This window comes from Pyrus communis, chromosome 12, assembly GCF_963583255.1.
Source record: "Pyrus communis chromosome 12, drPyrComm1.1, whole genome shotgun sequence".
Classification (NCBI taxonomy): domain Eukaryota; kingdom Viridiplantae; phylum Streptophyta; class Magnoliopsida; order Rosales; family Rosaceae; genus Pyrus; species Pyrus communis.
Window position 1 is genome coordinate 19,527,429 of NC_084814.1, and position 21,100 is coordinate 19,548,528.

At 34.6% G+C, this 21,100-nt stretch overlaps 1 protein-coding gene across 5 annotated transcripts; it reads right to left on the reverse strand.

The window, feature by feature from the left end:
• Positions 1 to 208: 208 nt before the first annotated feature.
• On the reverse strand, positions 209 to 7,489 carry LOC137710466 (protein MEI2-like 1). 5 transcript variants are annotated; one of them, XM_068449492.1, is made up of 16 exons: positions 6,990 to 7,489; positions 6,213 to 6,398; positions 5,957 to 6,002; positions 4,821 to 5,159; positions 4,012 to 4,388; positions 3,745 to 3,903; positions 3,500 to 3,616; positions 3,253 to 3,404; positions 3,065 to 3,147; positions 2,903 to 2,985; positions 2,566 to 2,752; positions 1,825 to 2,479; positions 1,565 to 1,649; positions 1,411 to 1,479; positions 1,124 to 1,303; positions 209 to 936 (listed from the first exon to the last, which is right to left on the reverse strand). In XM_068449492.1, exons 2-16 carry the CDS (start codon positions 6,288 to 6,290, stop codon positions 778 to 780), a joined length of 2,769 nt encoding a protein of 922 aa, XP_068305593.1. In that variant the 5' UTR covers positions 6,291 to 6,398; positions 6,990 to 7,489; the 3' UTR covers positions 209 to 777. The 5 variants fall into 5 exon arrangements, with proteins under 5 accessions (XP_068305593.1, XP_068305592.1, XP_068305591.1 ...); XM_068449491.1 differs by having other exon boundaries at positions 2,566 to 2,985; positions 4,821 to 5,156; XM_068449490.1 differs by having other exon boundaries at positions 2,566 to 2,985; positions 7,103 to 7,488.
• Positions 7,490 to 21,100: the final 13,611 nt, after the last annotated feature.

Here is a 21,100-nt window from a genome sequence, read left to right on the forward strand (position 1 = left end):
CCAAAACTTATTATGCACTCAGAGAAATTGCACTTTAAAACTGCGTGATGATTTATGTAAAGTGCAAATAACAGCTTTCAAACGATCAATGGCACACCTACTTTTCCTTCTTCACACTCTTATTTAGTTCGTACGTAGATTCTCATTTGATTTATTCTAACATCAATGTGCATAAAGAAGATAAGAACAAAAAAAAAGAAAAAAGAGATGTTCGAAAATCACTTTACTTATGGTGAATGTGTTCTCTTTTAACAGAGGATGATCCAAGGGAATTTTATCCCTCAGGGGTTCCAAAAAGGAACTATCAAGATACAGGCGAACATTCAACAAAAAGACTGCAAGAGAACACATTCAGATAGCATCAACGCACGACTCGAATTTCAAAAATTTCAGCAACCGGAGTACTCAAAGGTAAATGTGGGTCTCCACCATTGGCCAACCAGAAAAAAGGGCCCACATGGGTAAAAGGTAAAAGTAAAAACAAGGTAAAAAAAACAAGCACAGGGTTCTGTGAGTGCCTGCCTATACACTGAGACATTGTTCAACAAACAAGACTCCAAAATTTTAAGGTTGTCAAGACATTCTGTGTCCATAAGTTGGCTTACTTATGAAACATCAGAGAAAATACCAAACTGTTGTGAAGTAACCCTCTCGGTTTTAGGTGACCGAAACCTAGTAGAAGCACTCCTCTATAGTCAAAACTGAAGTCAATAGACCACCCCTGATGCAATGAATTGGAGTGGTTATGCTCGTTGTAGGCAGTATCAGGTTGAGTGGTTAGAAATCTGGGTACAACAAGTCTCGCTCGGATTCCTTGGATTTTTCCTCTCCGTTTACAGTTGCCGAAGGACTCCCGTGATGAGGGTTATCATCGTAGCCGGCTGTTCGAGGTTTTCCTGGTCTTGATCGGATGTTGGTACCCATGGGAAAGGGTTCCTATTGAGAGAGACAAAAAGTAAACGGGTCAGTCTTGGTAATGGAGACATAATGAACCTGATGTAAGATTCTCTCAACCGAAAACCCTATTTACGATGATCTTAATCTTACTTAAGTTGGAAAAACGACAGCCTCATAGATTCGCGAAGGACTATAAAAAGGGAAGGGGGAACTGTGGATATCTTACCGGATCACCAGCATTTGGACCCTCCGTGTGGAAGAGAATGGGACGGCAGCGTTTGTCCTCGTTCATTAAGCTTGAGTTCTGAAAATGGGCAATAAGAGCAGCTTTTCCCTGAATACGAGCATATGCAAGTGATGCCACCTTTTCACTGTTGAACTTCTCCCATTTTTTTCCATTGAATGCCTGCAACATATACACACGAAAATGTCATGAATATAAAAGGATTTGTTCCTCTGAGCAGATAAATTTTTTTTCATTTCGGCAAATTAATACATCTCAGTCAGTCAAACCTTATAGAATGGAACAATCTGATGAGGATCGATCATGTTGATGAATGCGTATCCCACATTGCATTTGTTCTGTGAAAGATAAACATGCAAACATTAAATTAGACAACAATAAGCTTTTAACCCGAAAAGATGATAATCTAAACAGTTTCCTTGCCTTGAAGTCGATTGGCAAATAAAGAAAGTCATAAATTCCTCGACACTGCTCATCAATTGCAGCAAGAAGCATCTTTGAAGTGTACCTGTAACAACCGTTAACTAGTTTAGCAAAGCAGGAAAATCACTACACACAACTGGATAGCAATTCATACAAATATTGCAGTTTTCAATAATCTTATCATACTGTAGCCCACGATAACTATAGAGTGAAGATAAATGATGCAATAAATCAGAACAGTTGGGGGACAATATACGTACTTGTTGGGAATGTTCTTTATCATCAATGTGGTGCGTCTGTCTTCCCCATGGCGTATTCGTTCAATATCAAGCTCATATTGTCTCTTATCAGCATTGTTAGAGTTTGCTTCATTTCTTCGGTGAGACAGGCTTCTAACACCACGTTCGTTTTGAGAATCAAAAGAGGTAGGCATTGAATTCATTGAATTCCTACCGGGAAACATGTGGCCCATCTCCTGTGAAGAGCGCTGCCGGGCACTGGTAGTCATGTCCAAGAAATTTCCACCAGTAAGAGAGAAGAGGTTGTGTGAAGAGACATCCACAGGATGCACCTGGGGACTACCAGCAAAACGTGCAAAGCCAAGAGAACCCAAGTGAAGGCTAGAAGTGTCAGAAGACTCCCCTGAAAAGGCATGCCTTTCCCAAAGGGAAGGGTTAACAGCTGGAGCTGATCCTACATGGTGGTGCACAGGTGAAGTACCGCTCAGCATATGAGGTGGTGTCATGTGGAATCCTGGCATTTGGGGAAAGTGATGCGCAGTAGGACCACTGATAAATGATGGTGAATTCTGCCACATCATGGGACTTGAAGGATGCTGCTGGTACGAGTTGGAGTTATTCAAAACATAGGGATGAGCATGAACTGGGCGGCTCCCATTTCCAGGAGATCCAAAAGCTGTGTAAGAAAGAAGAGAAATTGTAAACAACAATTTCACCAAAATAATGACTACGTTTACAAGTAATAATTCGGTTAAACAGTACCTCCTCCATTCAGTTCCACTAGGTGACCATTTGCACTGACAGTGGACCTTCTGTCTGTTCCTTCTCTCATTCTAAGTCCCAGATTCCCATTCATGCTTCCGATAGCACCAGCAGTGTTGCATGGAATACCATGGGCTAAACTTTCATTATACTCAGGAAGCGAATGTGGATGTATGCCGGGAACACTCTGATTACCAAAATTCATGTCATCCAGAGACTGATCGGGGTCACGGAGGCTAAATTTTTTCCCTATAGATGCCCCCATCACTGGAGCGGGCAAGGCATCTTGAACACTAGAACTCTGATGAGATAAAGCGTTTTCAATAAATGTGCTCACCGGTGAACGGAGTGCAGAGTGTAAGCCCAGGCTAAATCCATTAACCATGCAGCTTGATGCGACCACTCCAGGATGAAGTGTTGCTGTATTAAAAGAAAGGTATCCATTTTATTACAAGATAAACACAATCGAAGCAACCATTCTTAACAAACAAATTCATACGCTTGGTGGCTGTTGATAAACTGTCAGACAAGCTATGACAAAATTTGAATTCATCTTGCTCCTGCTCGGAAACTTGAGCCAAACTGCAAAAGGAATGTTCTTTCTTACAAAGGAGAAAATTAAGAATTTCAAACTTAATTGAGAATCAGACATATTGGTAATCAATAGTAAGAATAAATTATCAATACCCCCTCCTTGCGCCCCCTGGACGGCTCGGTTCAAGCTTGATCTGCTTCCCTCCAATCTCACTCCTATTCAACGCATGGAGAGCAGCTTCTGCAGCTCTAACATCATAAAACTCTATGAACTTGTTATGTGGCTTGTGTGGAGTCTCACGGATCTGGAAACAAAAATAATAACCACATAAATATACTAAGTTCTTTCTTCTTCTTAGAAGCAAATCAAGATAAAAGCGGGGAAAATCCTTTGACTTACTTCTTTAATTTCTCCATAAGATCCAAAAATTTTAGAAAGCTCGTCATTAGAAACAGAAGAATCAAGGTTGAATAACACTAGCGTTCCTTGGTTAATATCTTTATCAGAAGGATTGTCCTGACATATTGGCAAGTATATTAGCATGATTGGAACAAAGCAACAGGAGAAAGTATAAACAAGACAGGAAGAGCAAGGTCGCAAATCTAGCGTATACAACAAAAGTGAATAGCAAATGATCATCATACCTTGGGTATCGAATAATGTATGTCAAGCTTCCTACGCCTCAGTGACTTACTTTGAAGTGCTCTTAGTGCATTTTGGGCAGCCCTTATATCATAATAAGAAATCATAACAAACCCACGATGCTTGCAGGCTGTGTAAAGTGCCCGGATGTCTCCATATTGCTAGCAGAACAAAGTAAAATTGTCATTTTAGCTGGCTTGCATGGACTGTCAAACTAAAATAAAATATATGATAGAAAAATTAAAAACTTGAAAAGGAGGTATAAGCACCTCAAAAAGAGCCTTCAATTCCAAATCTTCAATGTTGCTATTAATATTGCGGACAAAAAGTGTTCGGGAAGGGTGTTCTCCAAAAGGGTGTTCACCTGCAATTGAGCTATTATAAACCCCTTGATCATCGCCTTCCAATTCCATTCCACCGCCACTGCTAAAGAGATCAAAATCTTCAAATCCATCACCAATATTAACATGAGCCTTATAACCCGGCTCATCTGTCACCCCAGAAAACAAGTCATTTTCATCTGGAAGGAGATTTCCAATTGTTTGTGCCTCAATTTCTTCAAGAGATTCAAAGGGCTCTTCCTCATGTTGGTAAGCACCGTTGTTAGTAGATTGATGAGATACAAAATCACTCCTCAATAATCGCACTGCATGTGAAAATAGTCAGCTTAAGTCAACCCAATCAAGACGTATCCCAACAAATGCAAATGTGCGACTAAACATTAGTACATACATAGAAGTAGAGAACAAATTAAAACGTGTGTTTTGCATAGACATTAAGTTTAAGAAAGATTTTGGACCCAGATAATTGAAACGCATAAACTTTATGCAAGATAATATTTGAGATCGAAACTTGTTAGACATAGCATTGAAATCTTCTTGTTCGAAAATCAAATTTTGCCTCTTCTTTTGCATGCTTGTAATGGATGATAGAAGTAGAACTGCAGATTAATATATCTACTGATGAAACTAAAGAGTGTATGGTAAACATAAGTATCTGATATGAGAATACAGAAAGTAACATTAACCGCATGCAACGAACAGAAAAATAATTAATAGACTTTAAAAGGAAAACTTACACTTTCTGCTAAAAATTTCAGACAAAGAGCTTGAGAACAGGCTACTTTCATGATGGGCGCCATTAATAACAGTTTTGCCACCAACCGAGCTATAAGGTGTTGGCTTTGCAGACAAGTCTGACCACAATTTTGGTTGCTGATCCATAGGTTTCCACGAGGCCTTGGAGATGTTGGGAACCCCTCCACCGATGCTTAGCCTTTCTGTTTGCTCCCCAGCCAGATTGGATTGTGGCAGATCCAAGTGATCCACCGACTGTGCCCCGTTTGGTAAATACATTTTTGATGGCATTGAAGATCCCAACATGCTGCCAGGTGCCGGTACCATTCCACCGACTCCTGCTGAAGGACAATATTTACACAGGAGATTAGTAAAAGTTATGGTTTCTTACCGCAGAATGTATCAATTCAAATTTCAAATTTAGAGTATGAGCATGGGTCAAGGGTATAGTCTGAAATAAACAAAAATACAATTTCAAATTTCCATAAAAAACATTAGGGGTTGTTTTGTATCCTTCTTGAAACCAATTTTTTGTTTCTGAAACTAATGAATATTAAAAGTAATTTAGCTGTTTCATCATTTTTTAAAACAAAGTGGATACAAAAAGAATACCGAACATGCTCTGGCATTCAAAACTTCTAGCAGAAAAGGTAACCATAACAGAACCAACTCATGATCCATGGAACATTTATTTTCTTTCAATCAATAGACTTCCAAGTTTAGAGCGTTAAACGATTACTTTATAGAGCAATAAGAACCTCTGTTGTGAAGTTGGGACTCGGACAGCCAGTTGTCATCCCCTGGACCTAAGTGAAGACAAATACTTCTAAATCTTCGGATTGTTTTATCACAACTACTATTTATGCTCATTCCCCTCTTTAAGAGGCATGATCTAACTATTTAGACACATGTGGCGATTCAAACCTAAGCATTGAGTGAGAGAGACTGGTGAACTTAGCACCACACCACACGTCACGGCAGTTGTTAATAAGTTAGGGGAATCTATTTGGATGGAAAATTATTTCAACAGGTAATGTGGTATAACTAAACCCAGAGAACCACCGAAAACAGAAGATAACCAGACACAACAAATTAGCTAATAGACTTTCTCAGGCAAGTTTCCTAACAGGATGCTTACCTTGGTAATCGGACATGGTTTTCAGCTTCTGAAATCCGACTTGTCTCTGGCGAATCAAAGTTTGCAAAGCGATATACATTAAGAACAATGGCAAAAAGGTATGATGTGCTAAAAATGGGGCAAATAATTTATGATAGAGTTAAGCAGGGTAAGATGCCTAATAAACACCAGCGCAATATGTTGAACAAAACGTTGCGAAAACTTCACAAAATACTAAAAATGGAACAACTTCCATGGTAACAAGACAAAGAATTACCTCAGCAGGAAAAGGGATTTCATCAAAGAGGTGGGAAGAGACAGATACACCCCTTTGATCCATTATTTCAAATGGCATCGTGCAGCACTCCAAAACCAGAAGTTATTACCAAACAAAACCGAAAAATGTAGTAAATTTTCGAGCTTTCTCAATTGCCGAATCTGTCTATGTAACATGACTCGTTACCTGAAAATTAACAACAACAGCAACAATTAAAAAACTAGGATGATCCACTTCAGATTATTTATTATACAACCATAAATTTCGAAAACGAAATTGGGAACGGCATTTAGAAATTCAAGGAAAAGCAGAGATCAAATTACACAAAGCATGAAAATTTACTCATTAGGCTCTAAAAAATTTAAGATCTTACGATATTTTTTAATCCTTACAACCTCAGGGAGATGAAGGAAATGGGGAAAATAGTAAGAAAGTGAAAATGTTTGCTCACCTACCAACAACCAAACACAATTTGCCCCATTTGGTTGCAGAGAAAAAGATAGGAAAACATAATCAAAATTTAATAATTTGGTTTTCCTAAGTTCTTCAGCAACCTAAAATGCATCAAAATTGAAGTTTAACCCCTTGAAAAATAGTGAAACTCTAAGAGCAAAAGATCAGGAAGAACATGAAAGCAGTTGGAGTTTTAACCCTTGAAATTTTTAAGAATATTCATAAAAATGAACTCAAAGTTTCAAAATTCAGACAGATTAGAGGAAATTTAACAACAAATTACAAACCCAAAAAAATTGAAAAAAATGAAGAACAAGGTCTGACCTTGTAAAACAGAAGGCTCACCAGCACAATTGATCACCATGTCCAAAATTCAGACAAATATGAAACTTTATTACAAAAAAATCGAAACTCGTAAAACAACAAGATCTCAGCACCTTTGCATCTGAACCCTCTTCTTCTTTTGCAGCATTGCAAGTTGTCACACACACCACAAGATTGGAGAGAGAGAGAAAGAGAGAGAGAATATAAGAACAAAAACCCAAAATTTTCTTCCTTTTCTTCTGTGCTTGCTTCTACCTAGTTATTTTTCCAACCCAAAAAAAAAGCTTGTAGCCGGAAAAGGAGGGGAATTCCGGCGAGGAAGAGAGGTCGCGCCGGTGGGTCAGTCACTGTAGAGGAAAAGAATCAATGGATGAAGCTGTTTTTGGATTTGTTAAACTGAAAACGTCGGACAGAGGAGAGAGAAGAGGGTTGCCTTTGTGGGTTTGAAATAAAAAGAAAAAAAAAAGGAAGGAGAAGGAGGAGGAGGAAGAAGACAAAGACAAGAGAGAGAAAGAAATGGGCGCGGGTTTCTTTGTGTGTGAGGAGAGAGGGAGAGAGGAGAGAGGAGAGAGGAGAGAGAGAGAGAGAGAGTGTGTGTGTGTGTAATGTGTGTTGAGGTTTTGTGGATAAAATCAAACGAAAAAACATGAAGAAATGGAAACTGAACTGAAACACACAAAACTCAAAAGAGAGAAAACCACGGGAGGCTTTAAAATCTGTGGGGAGTGCCAGAGTTGGGTTCAGTTGTGTTGGACTGGATTGGATAGGATTGGATTTTGGACAAACAAAATTAACCAGTCCCTCACACTCTTTCTTCTTTCTTTCTCTTCTCAACCAGTTTTGAGTTTTTACATTTCAGCTTTTGTTTTGACCTTTTGTGAGAGAAATTTTAAATAATGCGGAGAACACATTTCAGTACACCAAATGTAGTAATACAATTGTTGATTTTTTTTTCTCTAAGTTTCCAACCATTATATTATTACACGGTGTACTAGGACCCCAAAGCAAGCCTGAAGTAGTGTAGCAAGACATGCTATCCCTCCATTTACCCATTGGGTTGTACTCTATTCTCGACACACTAAAAATCTATGATTTTATGATACGACCCATTTTCCACCATCACTTTTTACTCATGTTACTTGGGTACTACTTAGCTTGCTACTTGCAAGCTCGGTTCCTATTTTCTTCTCTTTTCGATAATCTAGCGAATACTATGTAACTCATATCTGCACACGAGCTATATTTGGAAGGAGAGTTTGAAACTATATTTAGACTCCATCTAGATTATGCTTGAACGAACCTAAAACATTTGTCGTAAAGTTGGTTTGAGGAATAACATTGTACAAACATTAATCCATCAAAGGATCTTTCAGCCATTAAACATTGTAAGTGTCTCTAATATGCGCCATCGCATATACTTGTGCTACATATGCATTCTGAATTGAAAAACTCGAGGCTTCTAATAGATTAAGGATGTAATTTGTTAATCAACATTTTAACCTTGCAAGGGAAAAAATATTGTTTTAAATGACTTTAGTGAGAGAAAATTCTTTCTATTGGCTTAACTGTCTATGCTATGAAATGAAATGTCCATCAACATAAAGCCAAAATACGAAATTATATATTTACCTAGTAGTTTTTTCAATTTCATATCTTGATGCACAAACCCCATTACAAAATTACTTTTAAAATTGAAGTCTTTTTTGCTTTAGAGTACTAGATTACGTCATAGTTTCACATGTTGCGGATTATGAAGTGGTTGAATTTCTAATTGCCAGGATTGAAGGTCAGTTAACTTTTGAGTGCTGGATGTGTTCTCATGTTTTCCATACCCAAAGATCGACCGATACAGTGACTATTAGATTAGCCAAGTTAGCATTTTTTCTGTTTTGGAATCATTTTTGTTTGAGGATTCTTCAAATAATCTAAGATGACCTATTTGAAGTTTGGATCATTTTTAAAATGCTAATAAAACTGTTATTGTTTCGCCTGGAAGAAAGAAAAAAAATTCTAAAATTACTTTTAACTACCCATTAATATGATAATATCATATTTCTTAATATATTGTCACGCTTTGAAACTCGTCGCTCTTATGAAGTAAATTATTAATATACCATTTAATTATAGGAATTGTTATTGGCACTCCAAAATTCTTATTTTACACTCCAAACTTTTTATATTTAGAAAGAAAAATACACTTGTGAGGTGTATATAATGAGATTTTTAGAATGTCAATAACACTTCCCTTAATTATTTGACAAATTAATCAATTTAAAAAATAAAATAAAAAACAAAAAAGAATATGTTTTTAATCATTTACCCCAAAAACATGCAATTGAAAACTGGAATATTCCAACAATTAAGAAAAGGTTGTCTACAGGCAAAGTATATGGATTAATTGATTTGTTAAACCACTTAATATTATGGTCATTAGTATTCTTTTTTACTTGTAAATGAGAGATTTTATGTTCGATTATTTTTAAACACGAATTTAAACTATATTATTGATAATCATTGTGAATCTTAGGAAAATTGAAATTAAACATGCATGTAAGAAATGATATATTTTGTTATGTTCTGTCTTCCCTAATCGGATAGGTCGAGGTTTCGTGTACGAAATGTTTTGGTTTCAAGAATAATTACAAACTTCGCCTATTAACCTGTCCTAAACATTCAATGCAAGAAAATACATATAAAAATTTAAATTAAATTAAAGGGTTAATCTCTGTTTACTACCCTTAAGTTTCGTGGTTTTCAACATTTAATACATAAAAAATTTTTTCGTCTCAGAGTCATACCTAAAATGTTAATTCTGGGACAGTCTCATACATCCGTTAAGTTTTCCGTTAGAACTTCTGTTAACTAATGACGTGGCGCTCACGTGAACAATTACTGAGTGCCACGTGTCAATATAGGCCCACTTTAATATTAAAAAATTTAAAAACAAATAGTCGTCTCCTCCCTCATCCCCGCACCCTCTTCTCCCTCACTCCGTCAGTTCTTCTCCCTCCCTTCTCTCCTCTGCAAGAACCCACCAAGCCCTTATACCAGATCAAAATTTACACCAAAAAATCAATACAAAAAAAATATTGGAGCTCTCCTCCTTCTATCTTCCTCCTTCCCTCTCTTCTATGTGCATTAGTTAAAGTTGAATTAGGGTTTGAGATTTGGGTTCTTACAATGGTATCACCCGTATCGATTCTTGGATTCCCTTCTATGCGCGCCCGTTGATCCGCTGCTACTTGAGACTCTGCCTTTGAGTCCCATGTTGCTCCCGTGGAGGCTTCCTTGGCGACTATCATCGCCCATTAACCTTCCCTCCTCGCCACTGAGTACGCCAAGATCTTCGATGTACATCCCTTTGCGGTTGTTGATGTCCGTCCCTCCTGTGGTACGAATCGCATGATGTGTGTGAAGGAGGACATATGCAGTTTGTCGACTCAGCATTAGTTGCTGAAAGCAGCTTCAAAATCTGCCAGTGATGCAGTGGCGCTGGCCTTTTGTCCAGTAATTGTCCATATGGGTGTCACGTCATCAATTAACAGAAGTTCTAACGGAAAACTTAACGGATGTATGAGAATGTCTCAAAATTAACACTTTAGGTATGACTTTGGGACGAAAAAAACTTCATGTACTAAATGTTGAAAACCACGAAACTTGATGGTAGTAAACAGAGATTAACCTTAAATTAAAATATGCTAACAATTGTCTCCATATTAAAAAAGAAAAAGAAAAATATAGATCAGGTTGTAGATGATGATTTATCAGATTGATAGAAAATAATGATTTATGCACTTTGAAACATGTTCGATGTCTTCTTATCCTCCTAATAATTTGCAAATAAACTTATTAATGCTATATTTGTCACAAGAAAATAGTGTTATCTGCATACTTATTTTTACCTCTTCATGTCGGTTGTTAATTTCTGTTATGTGTTTTTCTTCAACTCATTCGATAAAACGATCGAAAATCGAAATACGTGTGTGAATAACACCATGCTCTTTATAGATGAGGCTCTTCTGATTAAACTAATTAATCTTATGTATGTCAGTGTCTGATTATCTTAAGATAAATAAAGTAGAGATTCGCAGCCAATTTGGATTTACTTTTTCAACATTATAGTAACCAATCACATGGCAATATAGCCAATCATTTATTTTCTGCGTCTTTTGTCCTTTTGCTTTTGGTGTTTCCTATTACTTTAGAAAATTATAGGAAAGTGTTATTGGCACTCCAAAAATCTCATTTTACACTCTTCATAAGAGTATTTTTGTTTCTAAATATAGAAAGTTTGGAGTGTAGAATGAAGAATTTGGAGTGTCAATAACAATTCCCAAATTATATTACTTTATACTAATTTAAAGTTACACTAAGATGTGTTATCCACACTTTCATATTTAACTCTTACATATTCATCTTAATTTTTAACTATCGTATTGAATGAATTGAAAAATATTAATAAACAAGAATTAACAAGGGTCCGGATATTAAACAATGAAAGTTGATTCAGTCTCATTCTAATAATCCGAATGTTGCCATGATAATTTGGATCTTCACATGCAATTTTTCTTCAAATAGTATGGAAGTATTTAGTAGTCCGGTTGTTGAACAGTGAAAGTTAATTCTAAGAAATTAAACGGTGAAAATTGTTTAAAAAGCTGAACGTTCACTTGTAACCTCGTCGTTGGAGAATTATTAAAAGTATTAACCCTATATTTTATAAGGAAAACTAATAAAAATGACTTGAAAACTTTGAATTTTAACGATAAGGACAAAATAAAAGGTAAAGTTAATAATACCAGGATTGACTTTTTAGTATAAAAATGTGATTTTTTTGTTAAAATAAACAGTACCGGAAGTTTTTCGTTAAAGTTCTGTATTTTATAAGAGTGTAATGTGATTTTACACTCCCAGTATCCAAATGAAACTTTTGAATATTTAATCAGATGATCATTGACCTTTTAATCATAGTTATGCCAGCTAGTTCCATTCTCAGCGAATCAACGAATAAAATAAATTATCTTCTTCTATTATTGTTTATTTATAAGTACGAAATGTCAAATTTTAATAATGGTGCATTGTTAATTACTATACTTAAATATTGTATCCATGGCCTATGTGTTTATTTTGGACTTAAAGCTGGTTAAGCCGCGCCGAGCCGAGCGGGAAAGAGCAAGTGATTGTCCACGTGGGAGGGACCAACACAAATTTGGTGGCAAATCAATTTATTGGATTGTTAATGAATACCTATTAGACTCGTTTAATTTGATATTACTATAATGTATAGATGAGATTGTTAGTAGTGAGGATGGTGTAAAGCAAAATCAAACAAAATAAGTCTTAATTGATACTCGTTAACAACCTAATGAATTAATTTGCCGCATTGGGGTAAATCATTTGAATGCGTGAGGCTTTGGGGAAGTATCACACAAAAATAAAGTCACGTCTTCATAAAAATGTTAATTGTAGTTAGATATCAAATTTATTGCAAATCTATATATAAAAAAATTACGTGAGTTAGACTTGATATCCTAAAAAAGACTATATGATTCTTCAAATGTTTAATTAACTGGTTTGAAACTTGCTTATGCAACTAAGAGATATAAATCAACATTGTACAACTTGTTTAATTTTTTGAAACTTTTTGTATTTTGTGTTTTGTTCTCTGTATTTTCATAATTAAAGAAAGTCTACTCAAATGATGTACTAGGATACGATGTTTTGTGTTTGAATTTCTCTTTTTTCAATTTCATATGGAAGTTTCTTAATGCAATAGAATCCAATTATTATTTTTCCATTCATGTTTATCTAAATATATGCACAACTGGATGGAATTTTTATTAGTAAGTTTTGCATAAAATATACAAAAATTATATATAATATTTGATGAAAATGTTGATATGGTACAATATGAAAGAAAGAATCAAAGTCACCATCATTGACGAATTGTATTGGGTATTCAAAAGCTCATATTCCCAAGATTTTGAGAATATCAACTTGTCACGTCCTTAACCATAGTTGGCAAGCACACTTCACAAAAGAATTTCGTACTCATATTTCACATAACACATCTTGGTATCGATTTTTGGCACTAATGAATAACATGATAGTGGTCATGGAAGACTGAAATGTCTCTATGAGTCTTTCTAACCCCAAGAATGATGGATTATCGTGGCGAAGCAATCAACTAGTCCATTTTTTTAGTACATCGATATTTTTACACTAAAAGGAGGGGGAGTTCAGCAAAGCCACACAATGGGCAGCTAATTTGGTATCAAATTCTCCATTCACGAGATTCAAACCTAAGACCTCTCATTTTCAAGTGATGATAAATACCACCAAACCGTAGTACTGAGTGACAGTCTCTTTTTTAGAAGAAAAAAAATACAAGATAAATGCTAAGGAGATTCTCTCAAAGTTGGACTCTCCATTAATTCTTTGTCATCTCATAGTTAGCCTCAATTTCCGTACCAAAATTATAAAACATTATGTCAAAAACATGAAGTAGCAAATAATGTATGAAAACTTCCAATTTTGAGAGAGTCCACTTTAACATTTCTCAATATCACAATTCACCTCTGTGACTTGTGAGGTGTGACTTGTGTGCCACATGATGATCATCTGATGGTGCAATTAATAATCAATCAAAAAAATTATTTGTTATAACAAAATATAATAAAGTTTATTTTTGAATCATCATACTACATGATTCTTTTTAGAACACCATTATTCTTAACAAAAAAATAATAATAGGGGGCAATAGCTCTAACCACCAAAATTATTTAATTAACTAGATAAATTCACGCCACTTAATACTATGATCTAGTAGTATTTATCTTTATTTGTAAGTGAAATGTCTTACGTTTGATTTTCGCTAAAGAAGAATTTGAACCATATTATTGCTTGCCCATTGTGAAGCTTAAACCACTCCCTTTCTCCTAGTATAGATAATATCGTTTATTAAAATAAAATAAAAAAAGACAAACCCACATGAGAAATGCTAAGGAAATATCTTACGTTTGATTTTCGCTAAAGAATAATTTGAACCATATTATTGCTTGTCCATTGTGAAGCTCAACCCACTTCCTTTCTTCTAGTATAGATAATATCGTTTGTTTAAAAAAAAAAAAAAAAAAAAAAAAAAAAAAAAGACAAACCCACATGAGAAATGCTAAGGAAATAAATTGATTGGTGTATAAAACTCTAGCCAGGTACTTAAGGCTGACACGTGGATAACATCTCACCGAGTAGCCACAAATACGAAGATGGAGCAGGATGGGTCCCGCAGGGGGTACATCCTTTTTATTTCTTTTTAGATCTGCAAAATTATTTCTTAAGAAACATCATTTCATTTCTATACCAAACCCAAAGGCAATACGAGTAAAAAGAAGAACAAAATTTCCCCACAATTTCCAACTTTTGTCTTCTTTTTGTTTAATCCACCTCCCAAGACTCACATTATCGTGGCGGGAAATAAATTTGAAATTGAAGATGATAAAATCATCGAAATTAATAAAAAGATGTATGAAAAGTAAATAATGTGTCAATAATGCTACATTTTTAAAAACAATGATCATATCTGAACTTGTTTAACTAGAACCCCCAAAAGCAGCCTGACGATTAAATTATGTTTCTCTATAAGTCGTCTCTAATTGTCAGTGCCTTCCTGAAAGGCTCAGGGTCAAGGCAAAATCCATGTATGCAAAAATCGAACAATATAGAAGGACGACTGCATTTTTTGGCCCCTCTTATATTTTCTATATTATTTACCCCTTTTTTTTTTTTTTTTTTCTTGGCTTATCTTCTCATGCTTCCATGAAAGTGTACAATTTTTTTGAAACATTAGTTCTAGAGTGTACAAGATACAAAATAGCAGTGTCGAAGTCAATATAGTGTCATTGGCTGCTCATGACTTCAATAGCTTCATAATTTTAGTGTATATTATTTGTATATTTGTATATGACACCTTTACACAATTACGACAAACTAAAAATGAGTCAAAATACTAAACTACAAATTGTTGCTTCTTTTGTGCAACTCCCTCCGTATAGTTACTTGTAAATTTTCTTCTTCTTTCCTTTGTCATTCTTCTCCTATCTCTTCTGTGCGATCTTATGATGCGCAACAAGTGTTTGATAAAAAGCCTCACTTGATAGTTCTCGATAAAAATCTTCAAAACGTAGCATAATTGGGCAGATACACACCATAACCTCGACGAAATAATCCAATAAAGTTTTTTTGCCCAAAATTGTTACCCTATTATTATTAAATTATGGCTTCGCTAGTGTACAATCGGATGCCTACTCATTTGGTACGAAGGTGAGAAGGAATAACGGACGTATAAGTGATATACATTTTTTAAAAATCTATTCGTTTTAGGGACTAATTTACTCATACATTATATATCATCGATGAATTTAATTTAAAAAAGTTTGCCCCGTCAACATCGAATGTTTGACATTGACTCAATTGTTAACCAATCTAGTGTCAAATAGTGTTAAATTTTAATTCGTTAATTTCGTGTGTTGTTGTGTCATGTCGAAAAATTACCGCCTTATTTGATGGAATTAGAAGCTACTGGCAACAAAAGAGAAGAATAATTTTCTATTTATTATCCTTTAAGGTCAAAAGTTTGTGCTTGATTATTAATTCAAGGTCTAATTTGAACCTGTACAAATTGTTAGGCAGAATTTTGGTTGTTAGAACTCCATTTCAATTTTACCCATATACTAGAGATATTAACAAGAACACTAATTCAATCAAATATTCAATCACGCCTTTGTATTTGCGCAAATTTTAACTTGAGTACTGCTAGGTAGACTACATTTTAAATTTATATAGCTGGTTGCAGGCTAAAGATCTTGAACTCAATAATTGAGCTGAATTATTTTTCAAAATTGCTTATGATATGTTGTGAAAATAAACAGCTATAAAAAAAAGTAAGTGCTTGGTGAATTATAGTGCTAAAAGTGCTTTTAGCAAAAAAAAAAAAAAAACAAAAAAAAGGTATGATTGTTAATATGAAAGTTTCATTAACTAGTACTGCTAACCTGCCTCCAATGAAAAAAATTTTATTTTTTTAGAAGTATGTGTAGAGTTGTTTCTGCTGTTTCGGCATCATAATTTTTTTCCATTTACTAAACACAAAAAAATCTTTTTTATGAAGCTGCTTTTAAAAAAAAATAAAGCAACCCCAAACCATGTCACTATGCGTCCTAACAAAAATCAAACAGTTGGCTTGAAAACCTAAGATGAGTAATTTTAGAGAGACTAAATTTGTAAACTAAATGATATAAAAATTGATGATTGAAATTATTAATTAGATTATTACTTAAGCGTGAACATACTTATTTCTCATTTGTAACATATCATTTAGTTTACAAATTTAGTCAACCCAAGATTACTGAAAATCTAATCGAATCTTGTTCGTTAATTAATTAATTAATTAACTGCTCATTTCTTTCTAAAAGTAAAAAAAAAAGAATAAATAAAAATACTACTGTTCATAGCATATGCATGAGGCTCGAGAGTGGAAATTGGGCCACCACATAGCAGGCAAATGAGGCAGGGCAACAGGAGCTGCTGCTGGGGTTCTGCAGCTTCTAACAGGTTTCCGGTAAATCGGACGGTCGTTGTGAAAGCGAAAGACAGGGAAACGCATAAGGCGAACGGTTAAAGATAAAAGGTTCACGTGGCATGGGTGGCCTCCTGGCCGTTAGATCTACAGCCTGTTGTTCTTGCATGAAAGTGACACGCTAATCGGCATTATTTATGGCAACTATAGCAAAACTGAAATAATAATAAATAAATAAAGGATAAGTAAGAAGGAAAATCTTTATTCTTCCCTAATATGAGCCGTTCGATATCCTTATCATCGTCTAAATATTAGCTCTAAAAAAATTCATTCAACTTGGAGACTATTTTGATCCCATATATTTCGAACAAATCAACAATTATAGTTATACATAACATCCTTATGATGAATCATGAATTTCTATGGTTCATATGGAAAAATCTTTAATCGAATGTACTCACAAATAACCCTTAGAGATAATAGAGACAATAATTTATTTCGATTATAAAATTTATACGATAAAATAAGGTCATGCGTGTTTGTTGAGAATGAGACAAGTGTTGCCTATAAAAACTAGAAAACAAAAACAAAAAGGACAATAATATAGATGGACACGTGGCAGGCCAAAGCTGCTCTTTGTACGTACGTGCAAAGTTATATGGATCAGGCTTCTCTGCCTTTCCATTTCTCATACATTCCTATTTCTTTCTATTTGTGCAGTCACGGTTAAGTTACGTTAACATTTTATATTATTATTATTTTTTATCTTATTATCTCTATAAAAAATTAATATAAAATGTTAACGTGACTTAACCGTGACCGCACAAAATAGAAAGGGATGAGAATGTATGAGAAGTGGATGTGCAAAGAAGCCGGGTCCAGTTATATGATAATTAAGCATGGGCTTCCATGCTCGGAGCTGCTTGTTTCTTCTGTTTTGTTTTTGTCTTAGGAATGAGGATCCTCATCGGATTATCTTTGTGAGGATTCTGAGGATCCTCAAATCGTATATGTTCATGTACATCGTACAGTTATAAATCATTTTAAATACTTTTATTTAAAAATTAAATATAAATAATACCTGACAAAAACTGATCGTACGATATACGATAAACGATTAGGATTTGAAGATCTCCAGAATCCTTACGTCCTAGTTGTTTTAGGACCACGCAACTGTGGCTTTTTTGTGTGGCTGTGGTTCATAAATTGTGAAAAAGTCAAGCGTTTTTTCGCAAAGCACTTATAGTTTTGGGAGTAAGCATTTGACCATTTTGCAGTTTCATGTCTGCCCTTTGTATAAGACATTTGCTTTCATTTTCCTTACTTAAATGGATGAATGGCCATTCTTGTGTATATGTCAACATTGCCAATGACATTTGAGTATTTTTGCTTGATTGGTATTTGATATCCAGCATCACGAATATCCCATCTAAGAAGCGACATGCGAGAAAATCTTTACAGCTGACATATACAATGCCAAATGATCGAAGTTGAGTAAGGCCACACGATTATTTTCTATTCAAATATCACTTATAGTTTTGAATTCATAATCGAACTAGCCAATTAGCATTACCTCGAGTGACTTTGAATTTTCTATCAGTGTTTAATCTTTCTTCAATGCAATATTTCTAACATACTCTAATTTACTGGGAAAAGACTCGAACACGAATGCAAGATAAAAGACATGTGTCCGTATCAAATAACCTAACATACATATATATTTTTTCACCACAAGTAAGTTGTAACATTTTAAATAAGAGACAAATTTTCATAATACATATAGATAAGTATTGTGACAATGTATTTTTGTCAATAAAATTATGGATAAATTGTCGATTTAGTCATTAAATTATCACCTGCATGAAAATTAAGTCCTTAATTTTTTTTTTTTCTGAAAAAAATCAGTCCTTACACTAATAAAAATTGCCAATTATGTACATTCCTAATATTAGGTTTGAAACTATTCTATCTAGTTTTTCATCAATTTAAGTCACGTAACTTGCATGTGATATACTTTAGAGGGTAGATTGGTAGTTTTTCATAGTTTAAGGAGCTTTTATTTTAAAAATAGTGTATGAGTTAATTTGGGAAGATCAATTAAACATCACTTTCGTAACATTTATTCAATGTGAAGGCTTATAGGCAAGATAATTTGCTGCTTAATACTATAGTCTAGTGATATTCCTTTTCACTTGTAAGTGAGAGGTCTTAAGTTCTATTATTGCCAAAAGCGAATTTGAACCATATTATTATAGCTAGCCTAGTGTGAGATTTAGCTTACTCCTCCACCCCTTAATATATAATGTCGTTTGTTTAAAAATGAAACAGCTTTATAGGCAAGAAAGTGACAAGATTACCCTCTTAAATGTATCATATGACTTAAATTGACAAAAAATTAGATCAATATGGTAATTAAAGAACTAAATCTGAAGTGCACCTTAAAATTATTAACAAGTGTGATTAGCATTTTTACACATTTGTATGGAGCAACACATTAATCTGTGCCTTTGGTACAATTTGAAAGACCATCATTGATCCTGAAAAGTGAACGATTTATATACAACAGATTCACCACAACGTGACATTTCGGTCTAATAACATACCACTAGACATTAATTTTTTCTATATAATAATATTGTTAGATCGAACGTTACAATAACGGTCAATCCGTCGTGCATTATTGCACACCTACAATGAAAGAGAGTTTTGAGATGCAAAGAGGACACGTCAATCAATCCCACACGCATGCATAATGCATTCATATTACTGTTCATTTCTGGGTTTCTGTGGACACTGGATAATTATTACTGATGCTGTGATTCCTGAAGGAATCCTGGCCCTCAGATTGCACTGCAGGACAAAATACATCCACCAATCACCCATCACAAAAATATTAAATTAAATTAAATAAATACACTTTTACAATTTATTCTTCTTCTGCAAAAGTAAATAAATATTTAAGGTACTGATGTACATATTTTGCAGGTTTCAGACAGACGAAGAAACTATACATTTTTAAAAGGCGCACAGCTTCTGCTGCAAGAGACACAGATGGGACAATTGGAACCACAAAAGGACCTTTTTATTTTTAATTTTTATTTTTTGCCTTGGGGACCATGGGCAAAGGTTTCAGGAAACTGAAAACTCACTACATATTTTGCTTTCAAAATATCTCTGGTCCTTTGTACCCAAAAATAGGTCTATGACCTTGTCAAAAGGTAACTCAATTTCGTCACCCTTCTTTAACAACCACAAAAACTTAGAATCGTATTACTTGAAACAACGTTACCGTTGTTGTGATGTTCTGATCAATTAATAAAAATTGTGACGTTTTTTCTTCATATTATATTGCATTGTTAGATTGAAACACTACGTAATGCTAAATTCGTTTCATATAAATTGCGTTCAGGAAATTGAAATGATTCCAAAATCTAAAAATAAGATTGAAAATCTTCCATCCTTCCTACTATGCTAGCACTAAAAAGGCTATTCCTAGTAGAAGCTATGTACATTTTCGAGTTTTCTATTCACTCATGATCTGACTTGGTCGACCTATTCAATTAACCAACTCTTAAGATTTTGATTCAAGACACATATTATTGAGTACGACGAATTTATATGTAATGTTTCTTACGATCATTGTTTGCATGAGTCGTGATCGTCACTCAGAACAATTATTGTAAATTTGTAAGTAGATGGCGTGCCCACCCTTTGTATTCAACAACCTGTCGTGGTCGTTAGCCTAAGTATGCCTAACAAGGCAATGTCCGTGCCGGCAACAAAATTGAAAATCGGTTTAAGTGGGGACATTGGATAAAATTTCGTTTAGTGGGTGCAATTTAGGTATTTTCCATTGGGCCAGTGGAAAAGTACCCTAATTCAGATTGGGCTGTCCCACTCTAGCCAGATTTGGGTCAAACATGGGTCATACCAAGAACTAGGGACTCCTTCAGAAGTGTTTTTTTTATTTTACCCAATTGGGAGCAAAAGTGCTTTTATTAGAAGAGTAAATTGTAGCAATGATCCTTTAGCTTTAATTAAATTGGAGTAATGGTCCCTAAACTAAAAATCCATTACCATTGGTCCCTTAACTCATCAAAATGTGTAGCCATGGTCATTTTCATCAATTTCATTAGAATTTTGTCAAGATGAGTTATGTTGGAAGGACCATTGCTAAATTGGGGTCTCACAACTCATCAAAATGTGTAGATATGATCATTTTCGTCAACTTCATTAGAAATTTGTCAAAATGAGTTATGTTGGAAGAATCATTGTTACAATTTGGTTAAAGTTGAGGGATCATTGCTCCAATTAGGTTAAAGTTGAAGGACCATTTCTCTAGTTGGATTAAAGTTAAAGAGACCAATGGTAATAAATTTTTAGTTGAGGGACCATAGCTTCACGCTTTGATGAGTTGAAGGCCCAATGGTAATGAATTTTTAGTTGAGGGGTCATTGCTCCAATTGAGTTAAAGTTAAGGGACCATTCCTACAAAGTCTTGAAAGTGCTTCCTAAAAAAGCATATGTCATGTGCTTC

Excerpts from the sequence above, each read along its gene's own strand:
- LOC137710466 (XM_068449490.1), bottom strand. The coding sequence starts at position 6,290 with ATGCCATTTGAAATAATGGATCAAAGGGGTGTATCTGTCTCTTCCCAC. Across the intron at positions 5,160-5,956 it reads AACCATGTCCGATTACCAAG|CAGGAGTCGGTGGAATGGTA; the intron begins GTAAGCATCCTG and ends ATTGTCCTTCAG. Across the intron at positions 4,389-4,820 it reads TGAAATTTTTAGCAGAAAGT|TGCGATTATTGAGGAGTGAT; the intron begins GTAAGTTTTCCT and ends TTTCACATGCAG.